The sequence below is a fragment of the Elephantulus edwardii genome, unplaced genomic scaffold (genome assembly GCF_000299155.1).
Source record: "Elephantulus edwardii isolate Elephantulus edwardi_28Jun2011 unplaced genomic scaffold, EleEdw1.0 scaffold00212, whole genome shotgun sequence".
NCBI lineage: Eukaryota > Metazoa > Chordata > Mammalia > Macroscelidea > Macroscelididae > Elephantulus > Elephantulus edwardii.
In genome coordinates, this window is record NW_006399962.1 from 4,751,568 (window position 1) to 4,771,286 (window position 19,719).

The 19,719-nt window shown below is 38.2% G+C and overlaps 1 protein-coding gene across 1 annotated transcript in view; it reads left to right on the top strand.

Annotated features, from left to right (window-relative positions):
- SARNP (SAP domain containing ribonucleoprotein) overlaps window positions 1-16,344 on the top strand; it is a 98,677-nt gene extending 82,333 nt beyond the window's left edge. The window contains exons 10-11 of the mRNA XM_006897686.1: window positions 13,323-13,412; window positions 16,303-16,344. Coding sequence (XP_006897748.1) covers window positions 13,323-13,412; window positions 16,303-16,344 — 132 coding nt within the window. The remainder of the gene's footprint in view (window positions 1-13,322; window positions 13,413-16,302) is intronic.
- Window positions 16,345-19,719: the final 3,375 nt, after the last annotated feature.

Genomic DNA, 19,719 nt, shown 5'->3' on the forward strand with positions numbered 1-19,719 from the left:
GAGGGATAATTTTACCTCCTCGTTGCCTATTTGGATACCTTTTATTCCCTTCTCTTGTCTTATTGCTATTGCTAAGACTTCCAAAACAATATTGAATAGAAGAGGTGATAGTGGGCATCCTTGCCTAGTTCCTGTTCTTAAAGGGAATGCTTTTAACCTCTCTCCATTAAGACTGTGCCCATTTTTCTATTGGATTATTTACCTTTATCTTGTTGTGGTATTAAAGTTCTTTCTATCTTTTCTCTGACCCCCTCTTCCTTTTTATACATGATGCCTTTTCCCAAGAAACAGCTCCTTCTACCCACATACCTACTACAGTATGTAAGACGAAGCTTTACCACCCTCACCTTTACAGATCACGCTGGTTATACTTTCTCTAGAATATACTTGCTTATTCTCTTGACAGTCCATGGGATATTTGGTATTCTTCTCCAATAGCACATCTCGAATACATGTATTCTTATTTTGTTGTCCTTACTCATTTTTCACCTGCATAGTAAGTGATTGAAAAGACCAAGGCTTGAATTAAATGCACCTTTTCTTTAAACTAACATTGCTCTTAACTTTTAGAGAGGTTCTTTGTATTTTTTTTTTATTATATCAAGATTTTTATTATATCAAGATTATTGTAGAATGAGTATAAGGATCCAAGACGTGTGGAAGAGGTTAGAAGCAGAGGAATGAAGATGTGCTGGAATAGGGGAGGATTAATCATTAATCCTGGGGTTCTACAGTTTACAGGGGATGAGGGAAATTGAAAGAATTTGTTCTTGAAAACAAAGTACTCTAATTTCTTTTGTAAATGAACTAGTAGAAAATGCAAAAATTTAAAAAAAAGATTAATTTTTTAAAAAATCTTTAGAGACGTTCCTGACAGCAGATATTCTCAGTGCAACATGTCTTCTAATCTCTGACCTGCCAGTGTCAAGAGTGTTGATTATGGATCCAAGCAAGAGGAAATCATTGACACATCTTCAGTCTTTTTTTTCATCTATCTAATGCTGCCTGTTGACCCAGTACTGAGGATTTTTGTTTTTTCAATGTTGCAGTGTAATCTGTATTGATGGCTGAGTCCTTGATCTTCTGCAGCAAGTGTTTCAAGTTTCCTTCATTTTCAGCAAGTAAAATTGTGTTATCAGCGCACACATTATTGTTGAATCTGCCTCTGATCCTAATGCCTCTTCATAAAGTCTAAGTTCTAGAATAATTTGATACAGGTCTGACATACACCTTTCTTGATTTTAAACCAAACTGTGTTCCCTTACTCTGTTTGTACAACTGCCTCTTGGTCTAGATATAGATTTCACATGAGCATAATTAAGTGTTCTGGAATTCTCATTCTTAAAGTTAGCCCTAATTTGTTATAATACCGTATGGTCAATTGCCATTGCAAAGTCAGTAAAACACAGATAAACTGGTATTCTGTGCTTTCAGCCAAGATCCATCTGACATCAAAAATTTTATATCTGGTGCTGCAGCCTCTTCTAGACCCAGCTTGATCTTCTGACAGTTCTCTATCAGTGTACTGTTCTAGCCATTTTTCAGTGATGATATTGTTTGATAATTTCCACATTCTGTTGGATCATACATCCTAGGAATAGAAATAGTCAGTTGACGAGGTAGCCATCTTCTAAATTTCTTGTCACAGACTGATGAGCATGTCCAGAACTACCTTTGTTGAAGCATATTAGTGGATATTCAGTCAGTTCCTGAGGCCTTATTTTTGCTAATGCAGTGCACCTTGAAACATTCTTCCTTCATTATCATTGTTTATTTATATGCTACTTCCTGAAACAGTTCCATGTCAGCCAGTTCTTTTTGGTACAGTGACTCTGTATATACCCTCCATCTTCTTTTAAACTTGGCTCAGCAGGTTCATCCTAGAGAGCATTAAACCAGGCTACTCCTTGGAGGCAAGGATTCTGAAGCTTCATGTTGCAAAGAGGGACCAGTCCTTGGAGAGGGGCGTCATACATGAGAGGGGGAGGGACAGTGCAGGAAAGGAAGAGCCTCTATGAGATGGATTGATTCAGTGACTGGGGTAATGGGGGTAGGTGTGTCAGAGACACATTGGCACAAGAGAGAGCAAGGTTTAGGGCTTTTGTAAATCACAGGCAACTCAATGGCCCATAACCCACAACAATTGATGTTATGGAAAAAATGTGCATGAATGATTGAAAACAGTGTGCTTTATAACTTTTCCCTGAAATCTCATTTTTTAAAAAAAAATAGAGGTGGACTATTTTACCTTGGTGCTTCCCTCCAAGCAAGATGGGTCACTAGTAGCTCTGCTGGAGTCACCCGCAAAAATTTGGCCAGGGTTCCCGCTCTTGCCATGTGTGCTCAAACCCACACAGACTGATCTGGAAATAGGGACTGAATATGTGCTGCTATTGTTTCCGTCAGTACGCCAAGGATATCGGTTTTATCAATTTGGACTAAGTGATCTTCCTTGATTGGCCTAGCCGAGACCTCAGCATGGCAAGAAACAAGATCAACACTTTGTACATAAAATAAAGTTTCATTATGATAATGTGAAAAAAAATAGGGGTAGGAAGAGACATAGTATATGGCAGAGAACTGCTGCTGTTGTTAATAAGTGCCATCGAGTTGACTACATCTCATAGACACCGTGTGAACAGGGGAATGTCACCCTATCCTACACCATCCTCATTATCTCTGACATACTTGAGCCCATTGTTATAGTTACTGTGTACTCTGTCTCATTGAAGGTCTTTTGTTCGCGGGCTTTCCAAGTATGATATCCTCTTTAAAGGATCAGCCCCTCCTAACAACATACTCATATGCAAGTTCAAATTGAGGCCAAAGAAAATTAAAAGTCCACAGGAACCAAGGTACAATCTTGAATTAATTCAATCTGAATTTCAAGGTCATTTTAGGAATAGATTTGAGACATTGAACACCAGTAATCAAAGACCAAATGAGTGTGGCATGAGATCAAAGATACCATCCATGAAGAAAGCAAAAGGTCATTACAGAAACAGAGGAGAAAGAAAAAATTTAAATGGATGTCAGAAGAAACTCTAAAAATTGTGCTGAAGCATCAGGAAGCCAAAACAGAAGGAAAACATGCCAAAGTTAAAGAGCTGAACAAAAAAGATTTCAAAGGGCAGCTCAGAAGACAAAGGATAAGTATTATCATGAAATGCACAGAAAGGTGGAATTGGTGAATAGAAAGGGAAGAATTTGCTCAGCATTTCTCACGCTGAGAGAACAGAAAAACAAATTTAAGCCTTCTGTCACAATATTGAAAGATGCTATGGACAGTATATTGAATGACCCAGAAAGCACCAAAAGAAGATGGAGGGAATACACAGAATCACTGTACACAAAGAACTGATTGACACTGAAAAATTTCAGGAAGTACCTTATGAATGGTAATGAAACAGGAAGTGGAAGCTTCATTGAAGGCACTGGCAAAAAGTAAGGACCCAGGAATTGATGGAATACCAATTGATTTGTTTCAGTAAACAGATGCAGCCTTTGATGCACTCATCAGTTTATGCCAGGAAATTTGGAGGGCAGCTGTCTGCCCAACGTACTGAAAGAAGTCCATATTTGTTTCCATCCCCAAGAAAGGTGATCCATTTGAATGTGGAAACTATCGAACAATATCATTAATATCACATGCAAATAAAATACTGCTGAAGATCATTAAGAAACAGCTAGAACAGTACATAGATAGGGTAGAAGTTCAAGTAGGATTTAGGAGAGGCCCTGGAACCAGGGATATCATTCCAAATAGATGTCAGATAGACCTGGCTGAAAGAACGAATGCCAGAAAAATACATGTTTGTAAGGGAGCTCTGGTGGCCTAGTGGCAAGATGCTGCACTTCAATCCCAGAGGTACGCAGTTCCAATCCACCAGATGCTCTGCTGGAGAAGGAGGGAGCAATCTCTTCCTGTACCAGTCAGATCTGATTTGATGGTACATGTAAAAATAATACAATTTAAAAAAAATACCTGTTTGTGCTTTATTGACTATGCAAAGGTATTTGATTGTGTGGATCATAACAAGTTGTGGTTGACATTGAGAAGAATGGGAGTCCCAGAGTACTTAATTATGCTGATGCAGAACCTATATCTGAACCAGGAGGCTGTTGTGAGAACAGAGCAGAGAAACACTGCCTGGGTTAAAATTGAGAAGAAAGTATTTCAGGGTTGTATTTTTTTTCTCCACACCTATTCAATCTGTATGCTGAGCAAATTATCCGAGAAGCTGGCCTCTCTGAAAAGGAGTATGGCACCAGGATTGGAGGAAACTCATCAGTAACCTGTGTTAATGCAGATGACACCACCTTGCTTGCTCAAAATGAGGAGTACTTGAAGCACTTGTTGCAGAAGATCAAAGAATGTAGCCTTTGGAATGGATTGCATCTCAATGTAAAAAAAAAAAGATTCGCCACCCAAGCAGATATATGCACACCCATGTTTATTGTGGCTTTGTTCGCAATAGCAAAGGGCTGGAAACAACCCAACTGCCCATTAACAAACGAATTGACAGAGAAGCTCTGGTATATTCACACAATGAAATACTATGCAGCATTGAAAAAACAAGGAATTCATGAAGTACTATGCAAAATGGATGACTCTGGAGGACATTATGCTGAGTAAAATATCTCAGTCACAAAAGGACAAATATTGCATAGGGCCACTGTTGTAAAATGAAACTGACATTGGGGTTGAAGGAATACAGAAAAGGAGGGGAGGAATGGTGTATATTGCATTGAAACAGATGAGGGAGAGAACTGTTTAAAAAAGTAATAAATTTAAAAGAACAAAAACAGATTCTTACCATTGAATCAATAGACAACATGATGGATGGAGAAGATACTGAAATTCAGAAGCCTCATCTTGCTTGGATCTACTATTAACACCCTTGGTACCAATAGTCAGAAAATAAGGAGACACAGTGACTGGGAAAATCTCAGCTAGGGACCTCTCCAGATTATTGAGGAATAATGATACCAGTTTGAGGACCTTGGTGTGTCTGATTCAGGTCATAGTCTTTCCCGTCACTTGCTGTGCAACTGAGAGTTAAAAAAGAATTCATGCCTTTGAGATACGGTGTTGGAGAAGAGCACTGAATATCCCATGAACTGCCAAAAGAATTAACAGATATGTCTTGGAGAGGGGGCAACCAGAGTGTTCCTTGGAGGCAAGCTTCCCCTCAAATACATGTTGCTAGGAAGGCCTATTTCTTAGAGAGGGACATGATGATAGAAAGGGTGGAGGGTTGGCGAAGGATAGGAAGACCTTCAACCAGGTGGATTGACACAGTGACTGCCGCAATGGACAGTACGTCAGGAAGTGTGTTGATGGCACAGGCTAGGACACGGTTCAGATCTCTTGTTCATGGTGTCGCTATGTGTCGTACTCAACAGCTCCTCACAACAACATGCCTCAAATATGTGCAGCTGTGCTTGTTTTGGCAGCACATGTACTAAGATTGGAATGATACAGAGAAGATTAGCATTGCCCCTGTGCAAGTATGTGTGGCTAAAGTTCTCTTTCCTTGTCTTGTTCAAAGGGCACCTGAGCTGCCCCTTTTCCAAGACATTTTTTCCACTTTTGGCAGTCCATGAGCTATTCATTACTCTTTCCCCAACACCACAGCTCAAATGCTTTGGTTCTTCTTTTGTGTTCCATATTTGTTGTCCAACTTTTTGATGCATAGGAAGCAATTGAAAAGATCATGGCATGGATCAGGTGTCCGTCTTTAACTGATATCCTTAATATTTAGAATTTTGGAGAAGTCCTTGACAGCAGACTTTACCATTGCAACATGTCTTTTTATTTCTTGACTTCTGCTAGCATGGGTGCTGATTGTGAATTCAAGGAAAATAAAATCATTGAGAATTTTAGTCTTTTCTCGATCTATCCTGATGTTTCCTATTGATCCAGTAGTGAGGACTGGATTCCCATTCTTCTCAATATTAGCCAAAATTTATTATGATACACACAGTCAAATGCTTTTGCATAATCAGTAAAACACAAGTAAACATCTTTATGATGTGCTTTCAGCCAAGATCTATTTCATATCAGCAGTGATATCCCTTGTGCTGTGACTTTTTCTGAATCCAGACTGATGGCTGATGTGGCAAGATTCAAAATGAGGATAAACAGCTGTAAACCACAATTAATAATTAGAACATGGAACATAATGAATCTAGGAAAACTGGAAGTCATAAAAAAATGAAATGGAACACGTAACAACATGGTAAGCATTAGTGAGCTAGTGGACTAGTATTGCACATTTTGAATCAGACAATCACATGATTTACCATACTTAACAAACTGAAGAGGAGTGGTATGGCATTCATCAGCAAAAAGAACATTTCGAGATTATCCATACACATATAAAAGGAAGTCCTGTTAAAACAATCATTAATCAAAATACCCATGCCCCAAAGCCAAAGATTAAGAAATTGTGGTTTTCTACCAGTTTTTGGGTGTCATCTATCTGCATACTCATCAATAACCTGTGTTATGCAGATGATGCAACCTTGTTCAGTGAAAGTAGAGTACTTGAAGCACTTGCTGCACAAGATCAAGGGATGCAGACTTTGGATTGGATTGCATCTCAGTGTCAAGAAAATAGATTCTTACCACTGTACCATTAGTCACTATCATGATGGATGGAGAAGAGACTGAAACTTCATCTTATGTGGTTCCACAATTAACATACTTGGTACCAGCAGTCAGGAAATTAGGAGATGCATTGCATCGGGAAAGTCTGCAGTTAGGGACCTCTACAAATTATTGAGGAGTAATGGTGTCAGTTTGAGGACCAAGGTGTGTCTGATTCAGTCTTTCCAATCACTTGCTCTGCATCTGAGAGTTGAATAATGAATATTGATGACAGAAGAATTGATACCTTTGAGCTGTGGTGTTGGAGAATAGCACTGAACATCCCATGGACTGCTAAAAGAACAAGTATGTCTTGAAGAGGATGCAGACGGTGTGCTGTCTGGAGGTTAAAATGATGAGGCTTTGCCTCAGTACTTCAGGCATGTTGCTAGGAGGGCCTATTTCTTGGAGAGGGACATGATGCTTGGAAGGGTGGAGGGTCAGCAAAGGAGCGGAAAACCCTCAATCACATAGTGACACAGTGACTGCCACAATGGGATCTAGTATGTCAGGAAATGTTAAGATTGCACAGGATATGAGAGGGTTCAGATCTTTTGTTCATAGGGTCGCTATGAGTGCTATGACACCTAACAGTAACCACTAACTTTTGCAGTCTGAAATAGGTTAACTATGCAATCAAGATGTGTTAATAACTAGTGGTTAGGGGACTAAAGATGGAAACAAAGTAGGACTAGAAAATATGGTCTTGGGAACAGAAATGAGGCTGGAATTTTATACAATTGATATATTCATTATTAATACCTTTTAAAAAACCCATAAATGGCAACTATGTACATGGACTTCCCCTAATGGGACTACATCTTAAAAATAAAGAGAGAGACACATTGGAAAAGCTCCCTCAGCAGTCAAAACCAGGTTAGTGGCAGACTGTCAACGAGACCAACTACTCCTATGCAAGGTCAAACTGAAGTTGAAGAAAATGACAAGTACAAAAGGAGCAAATTTTGACCTTGACTGTATCCTGACTGAATTTAAAAACCATCTTTAAGATAGATTTGATGCACTGAACACTGATGATGAGTCATGGTATGACAACAAGAACACCATCATGAAGAAAGCAAAATGTAATTTCAAAGATAGGAAAGAAAGTAAACTCTCCAGTGAATATCAGAATTTGCAGTAGAATAAAAGAAGCCAAAGTAAGGGGAAAGAATGCTGAAGTAAGAGAGATGAACAGAAGATTTCAAGGGGCAGCTTGAGAAGACCAAGTATTATGAAATGTTTAAGGATTTGAAGTAAGAAAATGAAAAAGGAAGAATATACTCAGCATTTCCAAAGCTGAAAGAATTGATGAACAGATTTTAGCATTGAGTTGTAGTACTGAAAGTTTACATGAGCAAATGATGAATGAACAATGGAGGAAGCAGTAAAAGATGGAAGAAATACAGAGTTACTGCACTAAAAAGAAGTAGTTGGCTGTGAACCATTTCAGGAAGTAGAATATGATCAAGAACCAATAATAGTACTAAAGGAAGAAGTGCAAGCTACACCAATAGCATTAGCCCAAGAATGGATAGAATATCAATTGAGGTGTTTCATAAAACAGATGCAAACCTGGACATGCTCAACAGAAGATTATTTTTTTAAAAATTGAATAGTATATATTTTCACTGGGTGAAAGCTTTACTCCATCTTTAGCATTATATGGTAGACTCTACTGTGAGGAGGAAGCTCTTCCCCAGTGGAATTTTGAGTGCTTTCCAACCTAAAGGGTTCATGTTCTGGCACTCTATCTAGTAGTGTTCTTCCATTGTTCATAGTGTTTGCAAAGGCCTTTTATTTCAGAGGTGTGGCCAGTCCTGCTTCTTTGTCTGCTAGTACTTGATATACCTTATCTTCTAACATCACAGCAACACACAGCCACCCTAGTACAGCAAACTGACAGACAAATGGTGATTATAATAATAGAAGATCTATTAATTGTGCATCCTCTATGTATTTTTAATGATGTTATCCTGCTGAAGATTATCCAAAAAAACAACTGGAACAGTAGATTGGCAGAGAACTTCCAGAAATACAAGCTGGATTTAGAAGAGGCTTGTGGCACTAGGAACATCACAGCCAGTGTCCGATGAATCTTGGCTGAAAGCAGAGTACCAGGAAAAAATGTCTCTTTGTGTTTTATTGACTATGCAAAGACACTTGACTCTTTTGTGGATCACAACAAATTGTGGCTAACCTTGAGAAGAATGGGAGTCTCAGAATACTTGATTGTGCTGATGTGAAAGCAGTACTTAGACTAAGAAGCAGTCATCCAAATGGAGTAAGAAAACTCATCATAGTTCAAAATCAGGAGAGGAGTGTGTCAGGTATGTGTCTGTTCTCCATACCTTTATAATTTATATGCTGAACAGATCATTGGAGAGGCTAAACTTTATGAGGAGGAATGTGGCAGAACTGGAGGAAGATTCATCTACAGCCTGCCTTACACAGGTGACACAATCTTGGCTTGCCAAAACTGAGGAGGACCTGATGAATTTGCTGCAGAAGATCAAAGACTGTAGTCTTTTTTTTTTTTAATTTTATTATTATTATTATTATTATTTTTGTGTGTCTGTGTACCGTCAAATCAGATCTGACTGGTACAGGAGGAGATTGTCCCTCCTTTCCTGGCAGAGCATCTGGTGGATTCGAACCATGGGCCTCTGGGATTGCAGTGCAGCTTCTTGCCACTAGCAAAGACTGTAGTCTTTAATATGGACTGTCCCTCAATATCAAGAAAACAAAAATTCTTATCACTGGGCCAGTTGACAGTGTCACAATAGATAGAGAAGAGATTGAAATTGTGAACAATTTTATCTTACTTGGGTCCACAAGGAACACTCTGAGCATTAGTAGTCAGGAAATCAAAAGACAAGGTGCATTGAAAGTATATTGTCAGAGGCTTCTCCAGATTTCTGGAAAGCAATTTTAACAGTCTGGAGACTAAGATGCACCTGATCCAGCCCATGGTCTTCATAATTACTTGTTATGGATCAGAGAGCCAGACAATGAGTAAGAATGACACAATTGATGTCTTTGAGTTGTGGAGAAGAGTATTGAACATACCATAGACTGCTAAGAGAACAAACTGTCCTGGAGAGGGTAAAACCACATTGGCTCTTTGGAGGCAGGATTTTGTTGTTTTTTTTTTAATGATATAAACTATAATGTATATAAATAATTGCATAAAACACAAAATACATGTATAAAACATGATGTATACAAATGAGTATATGCAAACTAATTAAAAAATTTTAAAAATAAAAAACACAATTTCCAAAATTCAAAACAATATACTCTCAAAATAAAAACTATGAAGATATATCAGAACTCCAAAATTTTAAGTGGTGATTTAAACATAACTTTCTCAAATATCAAGTCAGAAAGGCAAAAGTAATGTAATGGACAATGACTTAGAGTAAATGTGAATTATGAGATATATGCATAGTTCATAAAAGTGCTAAAAACAAAAAACCCTTTAAAAATCAACAGCACTTCTATTCATAATCATTAGCAAGAAACAAATAATAGAAACAATCAGAAAAAAGGATGATTCACAACAACAGCAAAAATCAAATTATGTGATCATCTCTATTGATGCAGAAAAGACTCCTGACAAAATCCAACACCCTTTTCTGATTAGAGTACTCAACAAAATAGTAATAAAGGGGAATTTCTTCAACATAATATTGTACAGTATAGCATAGTATAGTATCATGTAATTAGCATATATGCTAAACCAATAGCCAACCTCATCCTCAATGGAGAGACATTCAAGGCACTTCCATTGCTAACAAGAACTTGGTAAGTATGTCCAAGATCAACACTCCTATTTAATATAATGTTGGAAGTAATAGTGAGAGCAATAAGACAATAGGAAAAAATAAGAGACAGGATTTTGAAGCTTTATCTTAGTATTTTGGGCATGTTATCAGGAGAGACCAGTCTTTGGAGAAGGAGCTCATGCTTGGAATGGTGGGGGGACAGCATAGGAGGAAAAGACCCTCAGTGAGATGAACTAGCGCGGTGACTGTGGTGATGGGGACAGGTGCATTGGTGACAGGGCAAGTTTCATAGCTACTGTTGGTCAGTTCACTATGGGGCGTAGTCAACTCAAGGGCATATAACACAATGTGTTTGCATATGGTTATAATTTAAGCAGCAGAAAAGTTACATACTACTCTGTTCTGATTAATATTTGATTAAATGATTACTCACATCTGGAATCCTCCACATATTTTTGAACAATTAGCTTTCTTAACTTTCTTGTTATAAGATGCCATCAAGTCTCTTCTTACTTGATGACTTGGCGTTACAACATAGAACTGTCCTGTAGGTTAGTATAGTTTTATGGGAGCAAATTGCCAGTTCTTCTCTCCTGCAAAGCCACTGAGTTAATTAATTTTAACCGCAGCTTAGTTGCTGAGCATGTAACCATTGCACTCCAGAATTCCTTACCTCTCTTCCTTCTGACTAGAAAAGGAGATACTTTAAATGGAAAAAAAATAAAGCATTTCTCAGGCTTTAAACACAAATAAAACCCAGACAATACTCCTGTCTGCTTTATTTAGCAACCTAGACTAGTAAAACGAATTAAACAGAGAAAACTGGGTAACTTCCTGCTCTTGATCATAAAGGTGGCTCTTGTACTCAAAGAGCTCTGTTGGCATGGTGTTTTAGGTTTCTTGCTCCAAGGGAAAAAGATGGGAAAGTATCCTACAAAAATGTACTTACTATTTCAGATGCCACTGGAGAGCCCATGAGTCTTATCACTTCCATGGCAGTGGGTTTGGGTGTGATGTGGTCAGAAACAACTTTTTCTTAGGATTGAGAGGTTTGTGTTTCTGGATTACCTTTTCTTTACATTCTTTTTTTTTTTTTTTTTTTTTTGAGGGCACATAAAAAATAGAAACCTAGACTAGAAGAATATAAACTCCTTTGGGTTAAAAAAAAACCCCACCTCCATAGGTTATTTAAAATTAAAGTCTTTTTTGAAGATGGAGTATATAGGTATGGAATGGAAGGTCAGTCTTTATCTAAAAGTATCAAGTTCTAAGACATCCCTTTTGGGAAAAATAACATACCCAGGGAAGCCTCTTGATTGCAGGTGCTTGTTTATTTTAGTGCTGAGCTTTTAATTAATAGAAGATAGAGGAAGAGAAAATTACTCTTCCTGTGGGATACGTAAAGTGACTAGGTGTTGATCCTAATGAGACTCTACATAAGACTTTTCCTCTGAGTAGTGTTGGAAGTGACCACTCGAGTTTTTAGTTTTCATGTAGTTCGAGGGGTTTTTTTAAAATCTTAAGAGAATGACCAAGTCCAGCTCATAGTAAATATAAACTGCCTCTCTAGTTACAGATCACATTTTTTTGTCTGAACAGCCAAAAATGTCTTAAATACAGAAATTTGTTTTATTGATATTTTTTACTTTATCTTGACACTATTTTGAGCCCCTAGTTAAAATCAAGTGTTTAAAAACAACAAGTGCTTGTGAGGTTGTAGAAGATTGGAACCCTTATTCATTGCTGGTGAATGTTGTTGTTATGTTCCATCGAGTTGCTTGTGACTCATAGCAACCCTATGTACAACAGCCCTAAACTCCGCTCTGTCCTGTGCCAATCGCACTGTCTCTGACACTCCCATCCCAATTAACCCAGTCACTGAATCAAACCACCTCATAGAGGTCCTTCCCCTCCTACACTGTCCCTCCACCCTCCCAAGCATGATGTCCTTCTCCAAGGACTGGTCTCTCCTTACAACATGTCCAAAGTATGTTAGATGGAGCCCCGAATCCTGGCCTCCAAGGACCCACCCGGTTTAACTCTTTCTAGGATGAATCTGTTTGTTTTCCTAGCAGTCCATGGTACTCTTCAATACTCTTCTCCAGCACCACAGCTCAAGTGTGTAATACGGTACAACCACTGGTAAAGGCAGTATGGCACTGTCTCAGAAAGTTAGAAATAGCATTTGACCCAGCATTTCTACTACTAGAATTATACCCTAAAGAAACCAGAGCTGTCACCCAAACAGATATATGCACACCAAGAGCCCATCAGCAGATGAATGAATAGAAATTCACACAATGGAATACTCTGCAGCACTGGAAAACAGGGACCTCAAACTATAACATGAATGACCCTGGAGGTCACTATGCTGAAGGATATAGTCACAAAAGGACAAATAGTGCATAACACCACTGTTAGAAAACAGGACTGACATGGGTATAGGGGGAAAACTAAGAAAAGAGAGGATAAATAATGAATACTGCCTTGGAACAGATGAAGGAAAGTACTCTTTAAAGGGAATATATAGGCATTATTTGTATGACAGCAGTCTAGAATAAGCAAAGTGGACTAGAGGAGGAAGGAAATGATACAGCAATGATTTTTTTTTCCTTAAATGAACTTAAAAAAAGGGTAAGGAGGAAAATTACATTCATGAATGAAAATCCAACTTTCTGTAAACATTTTGTTAAAATCACAATAAAAACCAAAAAAAAAGTTATGTTCTGCAGACAGTATGCTGCATGCTGGTGTGTTTAGCTTTTTTGGTTTTGTTCAATAATAATATTGTTAAACATTGTGGCCAGTAAATTATAGATTTATCCCATTTACCTTATGAATGGAGACTAGTTTGTTTCACCATTTTCTTTGTCCCTGAATAGTCTGAAGATGATGAGAAGCTGAAAAAGAGAAAGGAGCGATTTGGAATTGTCACAAGTTCTGCTGGAACTGGAACCACAGAAGATACAGAGGTAAAATCTATTCCGTGATCCATAGAACGAACCCCTGAAGGGATGAGGGTGAAATACCCCAGTGTACTCTTTAAGTGCCCAGTGACAGATTTTCCCCTTTGCTTGATATATATAATGTTTTCTGTGTGAAATGGCAACAGTAAAGACCTCAGTATTCTTAATTCAGTGTTAAACCTGTTAGCCTAACAGGAAAGAGTACAAGCTTTGCAGTTAAGTAGAAGTGGATTTGGAAGTGCCTCTGCCACTTGATACTCAAGTAGAGCTTACAAGTTATAGTACTTTTCTAAACCTCAGTTTTATCATTTATGGGATGGAAGTAGTATACCCACCTACCTGTAGTGGTTGTACAAGAATTGTGATGATCCTACAAAAAAAGACATGAGCCTGCAAAATCCCATTACATTGTAAGTATTCAAGAAATGTTGTTGCTGTTTGTGCCATTAAGTCAGAACTTGACTCATAGCTGACCCTCCACTAGGTTTTCAGAGGCTGTGACTTGCACTTGACAGAATACCTTTCTCCCACAGACCAGTAAGTAGGTAAATTTGAACAGCCTGCCTATGGGTTGGCAGTGCAACTCCTTACCACTTGGCCACCAGTACTCTCTGTTCAATAAATGTTGTTGTTGAGTACTTTCAAGTCAGAACCAACCCATAGCTGACTCCCCACACTAGGTTTTCAGAAGCAGTAAATCGCACAGTAAATCCATCTTTTCTCCTATAGAACAACTGTTAGATTCAAACTGTTGTTTGAATACCTTTGGGTTGGCAGCATAGTTCCTTACTGTTAAGCCAGTAGAGACCCCTATTCAATAAATAGTAATGTTTTTTACTGTTTTCTGTCAGCCATATTTCATTTTGATAAAAGTAATTTCCAACCCAGATGAAAGAACAATTGTATCTAACTCTTCTCTGTGGAAATATGGACAGAGGATTCAGAGTTCTATCCTTCTTAAGACTTTATTTACAAATAGTTTCTCAGAGTGAAAGAATGCTTTTTACAAGATTTGTGTTCATGCATAATACATCTTCCCACATTCACTGACACTCTGAGAATTAACAAACAGATAATGCTGATTGGCAAGTATAATAAATCCAGATGTCACCTTGGGTGTCCATATAGTATAGTGGAGATAATGTTAAATTAATGACTGTGTTTAGAATTATAGAAAAATTCTCAGATGGTAAGAATTTTAAATGTTCCCTCCTTTTATTTAATCCATATTTTTCTACATCAGAAGTTGGCTATTACCTTCCAAACTCAAAATTCCATGAAATTCTTTGATGAATAAATGTTAAAATCAGTCTTATAAATAAAACTTCAAAGCTGAGTCTAATCAGTTTATTCTCTCAACTATTAGGGGGGGAAAACACAAAGAATTTGTACTCTGGGCTAATTCAGAATAGAATGTTATCAATATCTAATGAACTCTGACATGTAGTGATTAAAGTTGACATATGTAATCCTTCAGGGCATTAATTCCCTATTCTATAGGTTAACATCACAGAAATTGACTCAAAAACAGTTACTTTGTTTATTTTAAATATCTGCTTTTGTGTGTACAAGAATGAGCCAGAAGTAAACTTAATTTTGTTGTAATTTCTTGTCAAAAGTGCTGTCTCTTTGCCAAGATAACTTGTTAAACCAGGCATCCTTACTAAATCAGTAAATTTAACCTCTCAAAAATATAGAAGATGAGTATATTTTGTAATATTGGCGAATAGGTACTTTAATTGGAAAAGAGTAACTCTAATTACTAGTATCACTTACTATGTGCTAATTGGTTACTAAGTAATATTAGTAATATGTTAGGTATTTTTTAATATAGTAATATGAATAGCTACTTTTACTGGGAAAGAGTTGGTAACTCTTACTAATAATATTAATATTAGTAATTAATATTAGTTAATAATAGGTTAGGGAGTAGTAACTTCTCAGGCTCATAGAGATCGTATGAACCAGATCACTTTGTTTGATTGCAGAGACTGTATCAATAGTTCAGGTAGAGTGGGCTGGGTTTGTGTGCACTCTGCTTTTTCATTTTAACCTAACGTAAACCTCAAGTGTAAAGGGATGAAGGAAAGATCCCCTCTTTGCCAAGGGGGCTATTTGAGGGTGAAGAACGAAGGGTCATTCTGTGAGTTCCCTCCTAGAACAAAAAGATCTTTTCTCCTCTCTACCATTTCCCTTAATTTTGTGCTCGCTATCTAGTGCTGCTACTTCTCTTAAGACATCATTGACAGACTCACCCCCTAACCCCCTATTTATTCTGTTGGCATTGAAGATTTATATACCTTTCTGCGAGTTTGAAGGCCTAAGGAAGAGCTGCTTTCTAACTCTCCAGAAGGGCACCCCCCTCACCTCCATGAATAGCTTGGTTAACCCTTTATCCACTGAAAATCTCTCTTCACTGACTGGAAACCTTTCCCCAGACTTTTAAAGAATCCATTGTTTCCAGGCTAGTTTGCTGTAAAATTGAGTGGCCCTCTGTCTTTTAAGAATCCCCATGTTTTTCTACCACAAATACCCATTCTTAACATTCTTCTTTTATTAAACATCCCAAGTTCTAACTGTTGTTGTTGTTGTTAAGTGCTGTCGAGTTGCAGGCGACTCATAGAGACCCTATGAAGGAGAGTCCTCGACGCTTGGGTGCCTTTCATCCTCTCTCCAGGTTCATAGGGTTTCCAGAGGCAAGCTATTATAAGTGGATGTCAGTCCTCCTTCCAAAGCTCAAACTAGATAAGTAAATATATTCAGGAGTGAAATCTCTGGCTACCACATTTGTGCAATCACTCCCTCTTAGGTCTGTGACAGACAGTCATGGATTAAATATGAATTAAAGCAGCCAGGCCAGTGTTGTCCTAACAATCTAATGTTTTTATTCTTATAGGCAAAGAAGAGGAAAAGAGCAGAGCGCTTTGGAATTGCCTGATGAAAAGCTCTTTGTTTTCTGTTCTTTAGTGACCTCCATTACTCTGATCCTTCTTGGTCACATAAATACCTAAATGCACAATTCTGTGCCTAGGTCCTGCTCGCAATGAGGGAGCATGTACCCAAGGTACATCCATGAACTCCAGCAGCAATTTGACTTATTGCTGTTTCAACTTCAAGGTGGTGTTGTGTTTTCTTTCTTTTTTTAATTATGTTGCTTGTTAATAATAATAATAAAAAGACTGTAGAAAAGAGAGAAATGTGTTTTATTAGTTGCTTCTTTAGGCAGCTAGACCCAGATTAGACCAAATAAGGGGAGTTCTGAGGGGAATTTTATAGGGAATTAACCATAATGCCTTTGCCCCTTGAAAGGAAGACGAGGAAAAGGATTGAGTAAGTCTATTTCATGAAGCCCATTTATTCTCTTCTTTCATACTCATAGGTGTCCGTTTACCCCTTTATCCACAATGAGAAATGTCATTTTGCCTTATGAATCTTTGCTTCAGCTGGTTACGGTAACCCAGACTGATAAAATAGGGCAATACATGGGGATACATCTTTTTCTTAGGTAAAGTACAGCCCAGAATTTTCCAGGAATGGAAGGAAACCAACCCTATTTCGAGGAGTGGTCTGGTGTATGAAAGTGAACATAGTACTAATTCCAGCCAGCCAGCGTCAATACGAGAAACCCTAACAGTTTTGCCATTCAGGAGGGGAGGTGGGTTGGATACGCCTTAGAACTACAAGGAGTTGCAGGGATTCAAGCCATGGGAGGGAATGCCAGAGATACTGAGAATTATCAGTAAAAAAAGAAGTAGCACTAAAGACCTATGCCTTCTAATTAGATCTGTACTTGTCTGTTTGTCGGCTTCTGTTATTGAAAGATGTTACTGCTATATTGGTTGTAATGTTTCTTCATGGCTATTGTCAACATCCATTTTCCACACTAAGCCTCCTACTTTAGAAAAGTTTTGGCTCTTTCCTAGTTGGCTGCTGCTGCCTTCCCCCTCTTCCCCTGCTTAAGGTTTCACATGGATCGGAGACTTGTTACTTAATCTTCCTGTATATGTAGTATAGAGTTTCTCCTTCTAAATCTGTTTCTGGACAGCTGTAGAAGGCTTTTTGTAATAAAACTTAAGAGTTTGGCCCCTTATCTTTGTTACCAGGAACAGATCCCATGTTCTGTGGCTTAATCTCTTGTCTTCATTTTTCTACCAAAACCTACCTAGTTCTTTGATTCCTTCCCTAACATGAAGAATCTCTTTTTCCCCCCCATAGTACCAGGTTGGAAGCAGAAGTGGCATCCACTTCCTAAACAACAAGCTTCTGGAAACTCTTTGAGAAATAGTATTGAAAGGCTTCAGGTCTTTTGTTCATAGGGTTGCTATGAGTCATTCTCAACTCGATGGCAGTCAACAAAAACAAACACCAGGTTGTTGCAAGGAACAGAAACCTAACTTTAAAAGCTTATAAAAAATTACCTTGGAAAGGAGAACCAAAGGTTGCCTATTTCTTGAGAAGTTTACCTATTCTGAGACTTTGAAGATACTAACAAAAGGAAAAATTACTCATCTCATCCAGTTGAAATTATTTTCTTTCCTTCTGGCTGCTGCTTTTCTCCTTCCTCCCCATGCTTGCCTTTCCCCCCTTTACTCCAGATTTTCACTTTGAGGCCAACTTTTACCTTCTCTACCCTGGCTTTACATGAAAACAGAACCAGAAAACAATTTACGGATAGTAGCATGGGCAAGATTATAGGGTTTAGTAAGAATTAAAAGTAATAAGTGAGGGAATAGAGCAAGTGCTAATAATGGAATGGAGCATTGGGTCCTTCAGAAGTTCCGTCCCTTTTGTCTTCTTAATAACATCTATTACCCTCCAGAAATTTAATTCATTTACTCATCTAGACTCTTTTGTAGAAGGCTGATTATCTTCCCTCCCAATCCATTTTGTCCAGTTTTAAAAGTCTTTCCCAGTTTGTGGAAAAAATACAGATAAACCTAACATTTCATCCTGTTCTTGTCACAAATTCTTCTGGAGCACAAATAATTTAAGCTGGTTTTGTCTTCTGGCCAATTTAGCTTTAAAATAGTAGGCCCATTTAGAGAGACAGGTATACAAGTTCTCACTTCTTTGTCTGGAATCTCTTTCCTATCCAGCCCATCTTCCTACGGTACCCTGTCCAGGATACTGTGTTTAGCTGAGTAGAGTTTTCTTTTTCCTCTCCTGAAGCTGTGACATTCTCTTTATACCTAGAAACTTTAGATGAGGGAGACCTATAAAATCTAGAGAGAACTATCATCTCAGTTATAAAGCAGTACCTTTCTGTGGTTTTCTGGGATCGTTCCCCTTTTTTTCTATCAACACTCTAACCTGCCCTGTTTCAGTACTTAGAACTGAACATAGAATACCAGCGGTTTTGAATAAAGGTCTCTGACAATCAGTGTCACCTCTCATTATTGAAGCTTCCCCCACCCTCAAAAAAAAAAATTTAACCTCCCTCTTGCTACAAGGCTAGCATGTTTTTGCTTTCCCCTCTAAGGGGATTCAAAATGGCAGATTTTGTACCTTGGGGCCTTAGGTGTTCTTATCCTTCTCATTACCTTTTGTTTCTCTTGTCAGCTGCCCTTTGTTTATTCTTCTACTTCTCTGTTCATTATTAATAGATTAGAATACAATAGGTAAAATTCTGTGCAGCAGCTACTTAGATTTCATTCCTTGTTCCATCACACTAGCTTTGAGATTGCGGTCACATTAATCATTTCTCTTTTCAGACTCTGCACCAATAGGAATGCTATTGGGAAAGTTACTGTGAGAATTAGGTGATAATTAATCATATACTCAGTGCCATGTAATGAAGATAAGAGTTTCCCCTCCCACCAAGTAGGTACCAGCAAGAATGGACTGGTTTGAGTGTGTGAATGTGCATAGGCACACATGCCGGTGCATTAGAATGGAAAGAGGTAGGCAGTGTCCCAGTTGTTCCCTCACTCAGCTCGTAACACAAAAGCTGGAGTTAGGCTTGTGACTGTCCCATTGTAGACCATAATAAATGGCATTGCTTACTGGTTCTTATTTTAGGGTTCCTGACATTAAAAGGGGGTAGAAAGCAGGACAGATAAAGAAGAGACTTCAAAATCATCTTAAATCTCTTCAGATTGTCCTCTTAACACCCACTGTAGGAAACACATATATAAGCAAGAGAGGAAAGAACTATTTGGGGCTGAACTCAAAACCTGGGGGGATGTCATTGAAGAAGTTCTTTGGGAGAATACACTATGCAATACTTTGTACTCTTTCACTGTGTCCTAACATTTATCTTGTTGTCTGGACTAAAGTTAGTTTGATGAAAGAACTGACAGAACAGGGAAAGCAG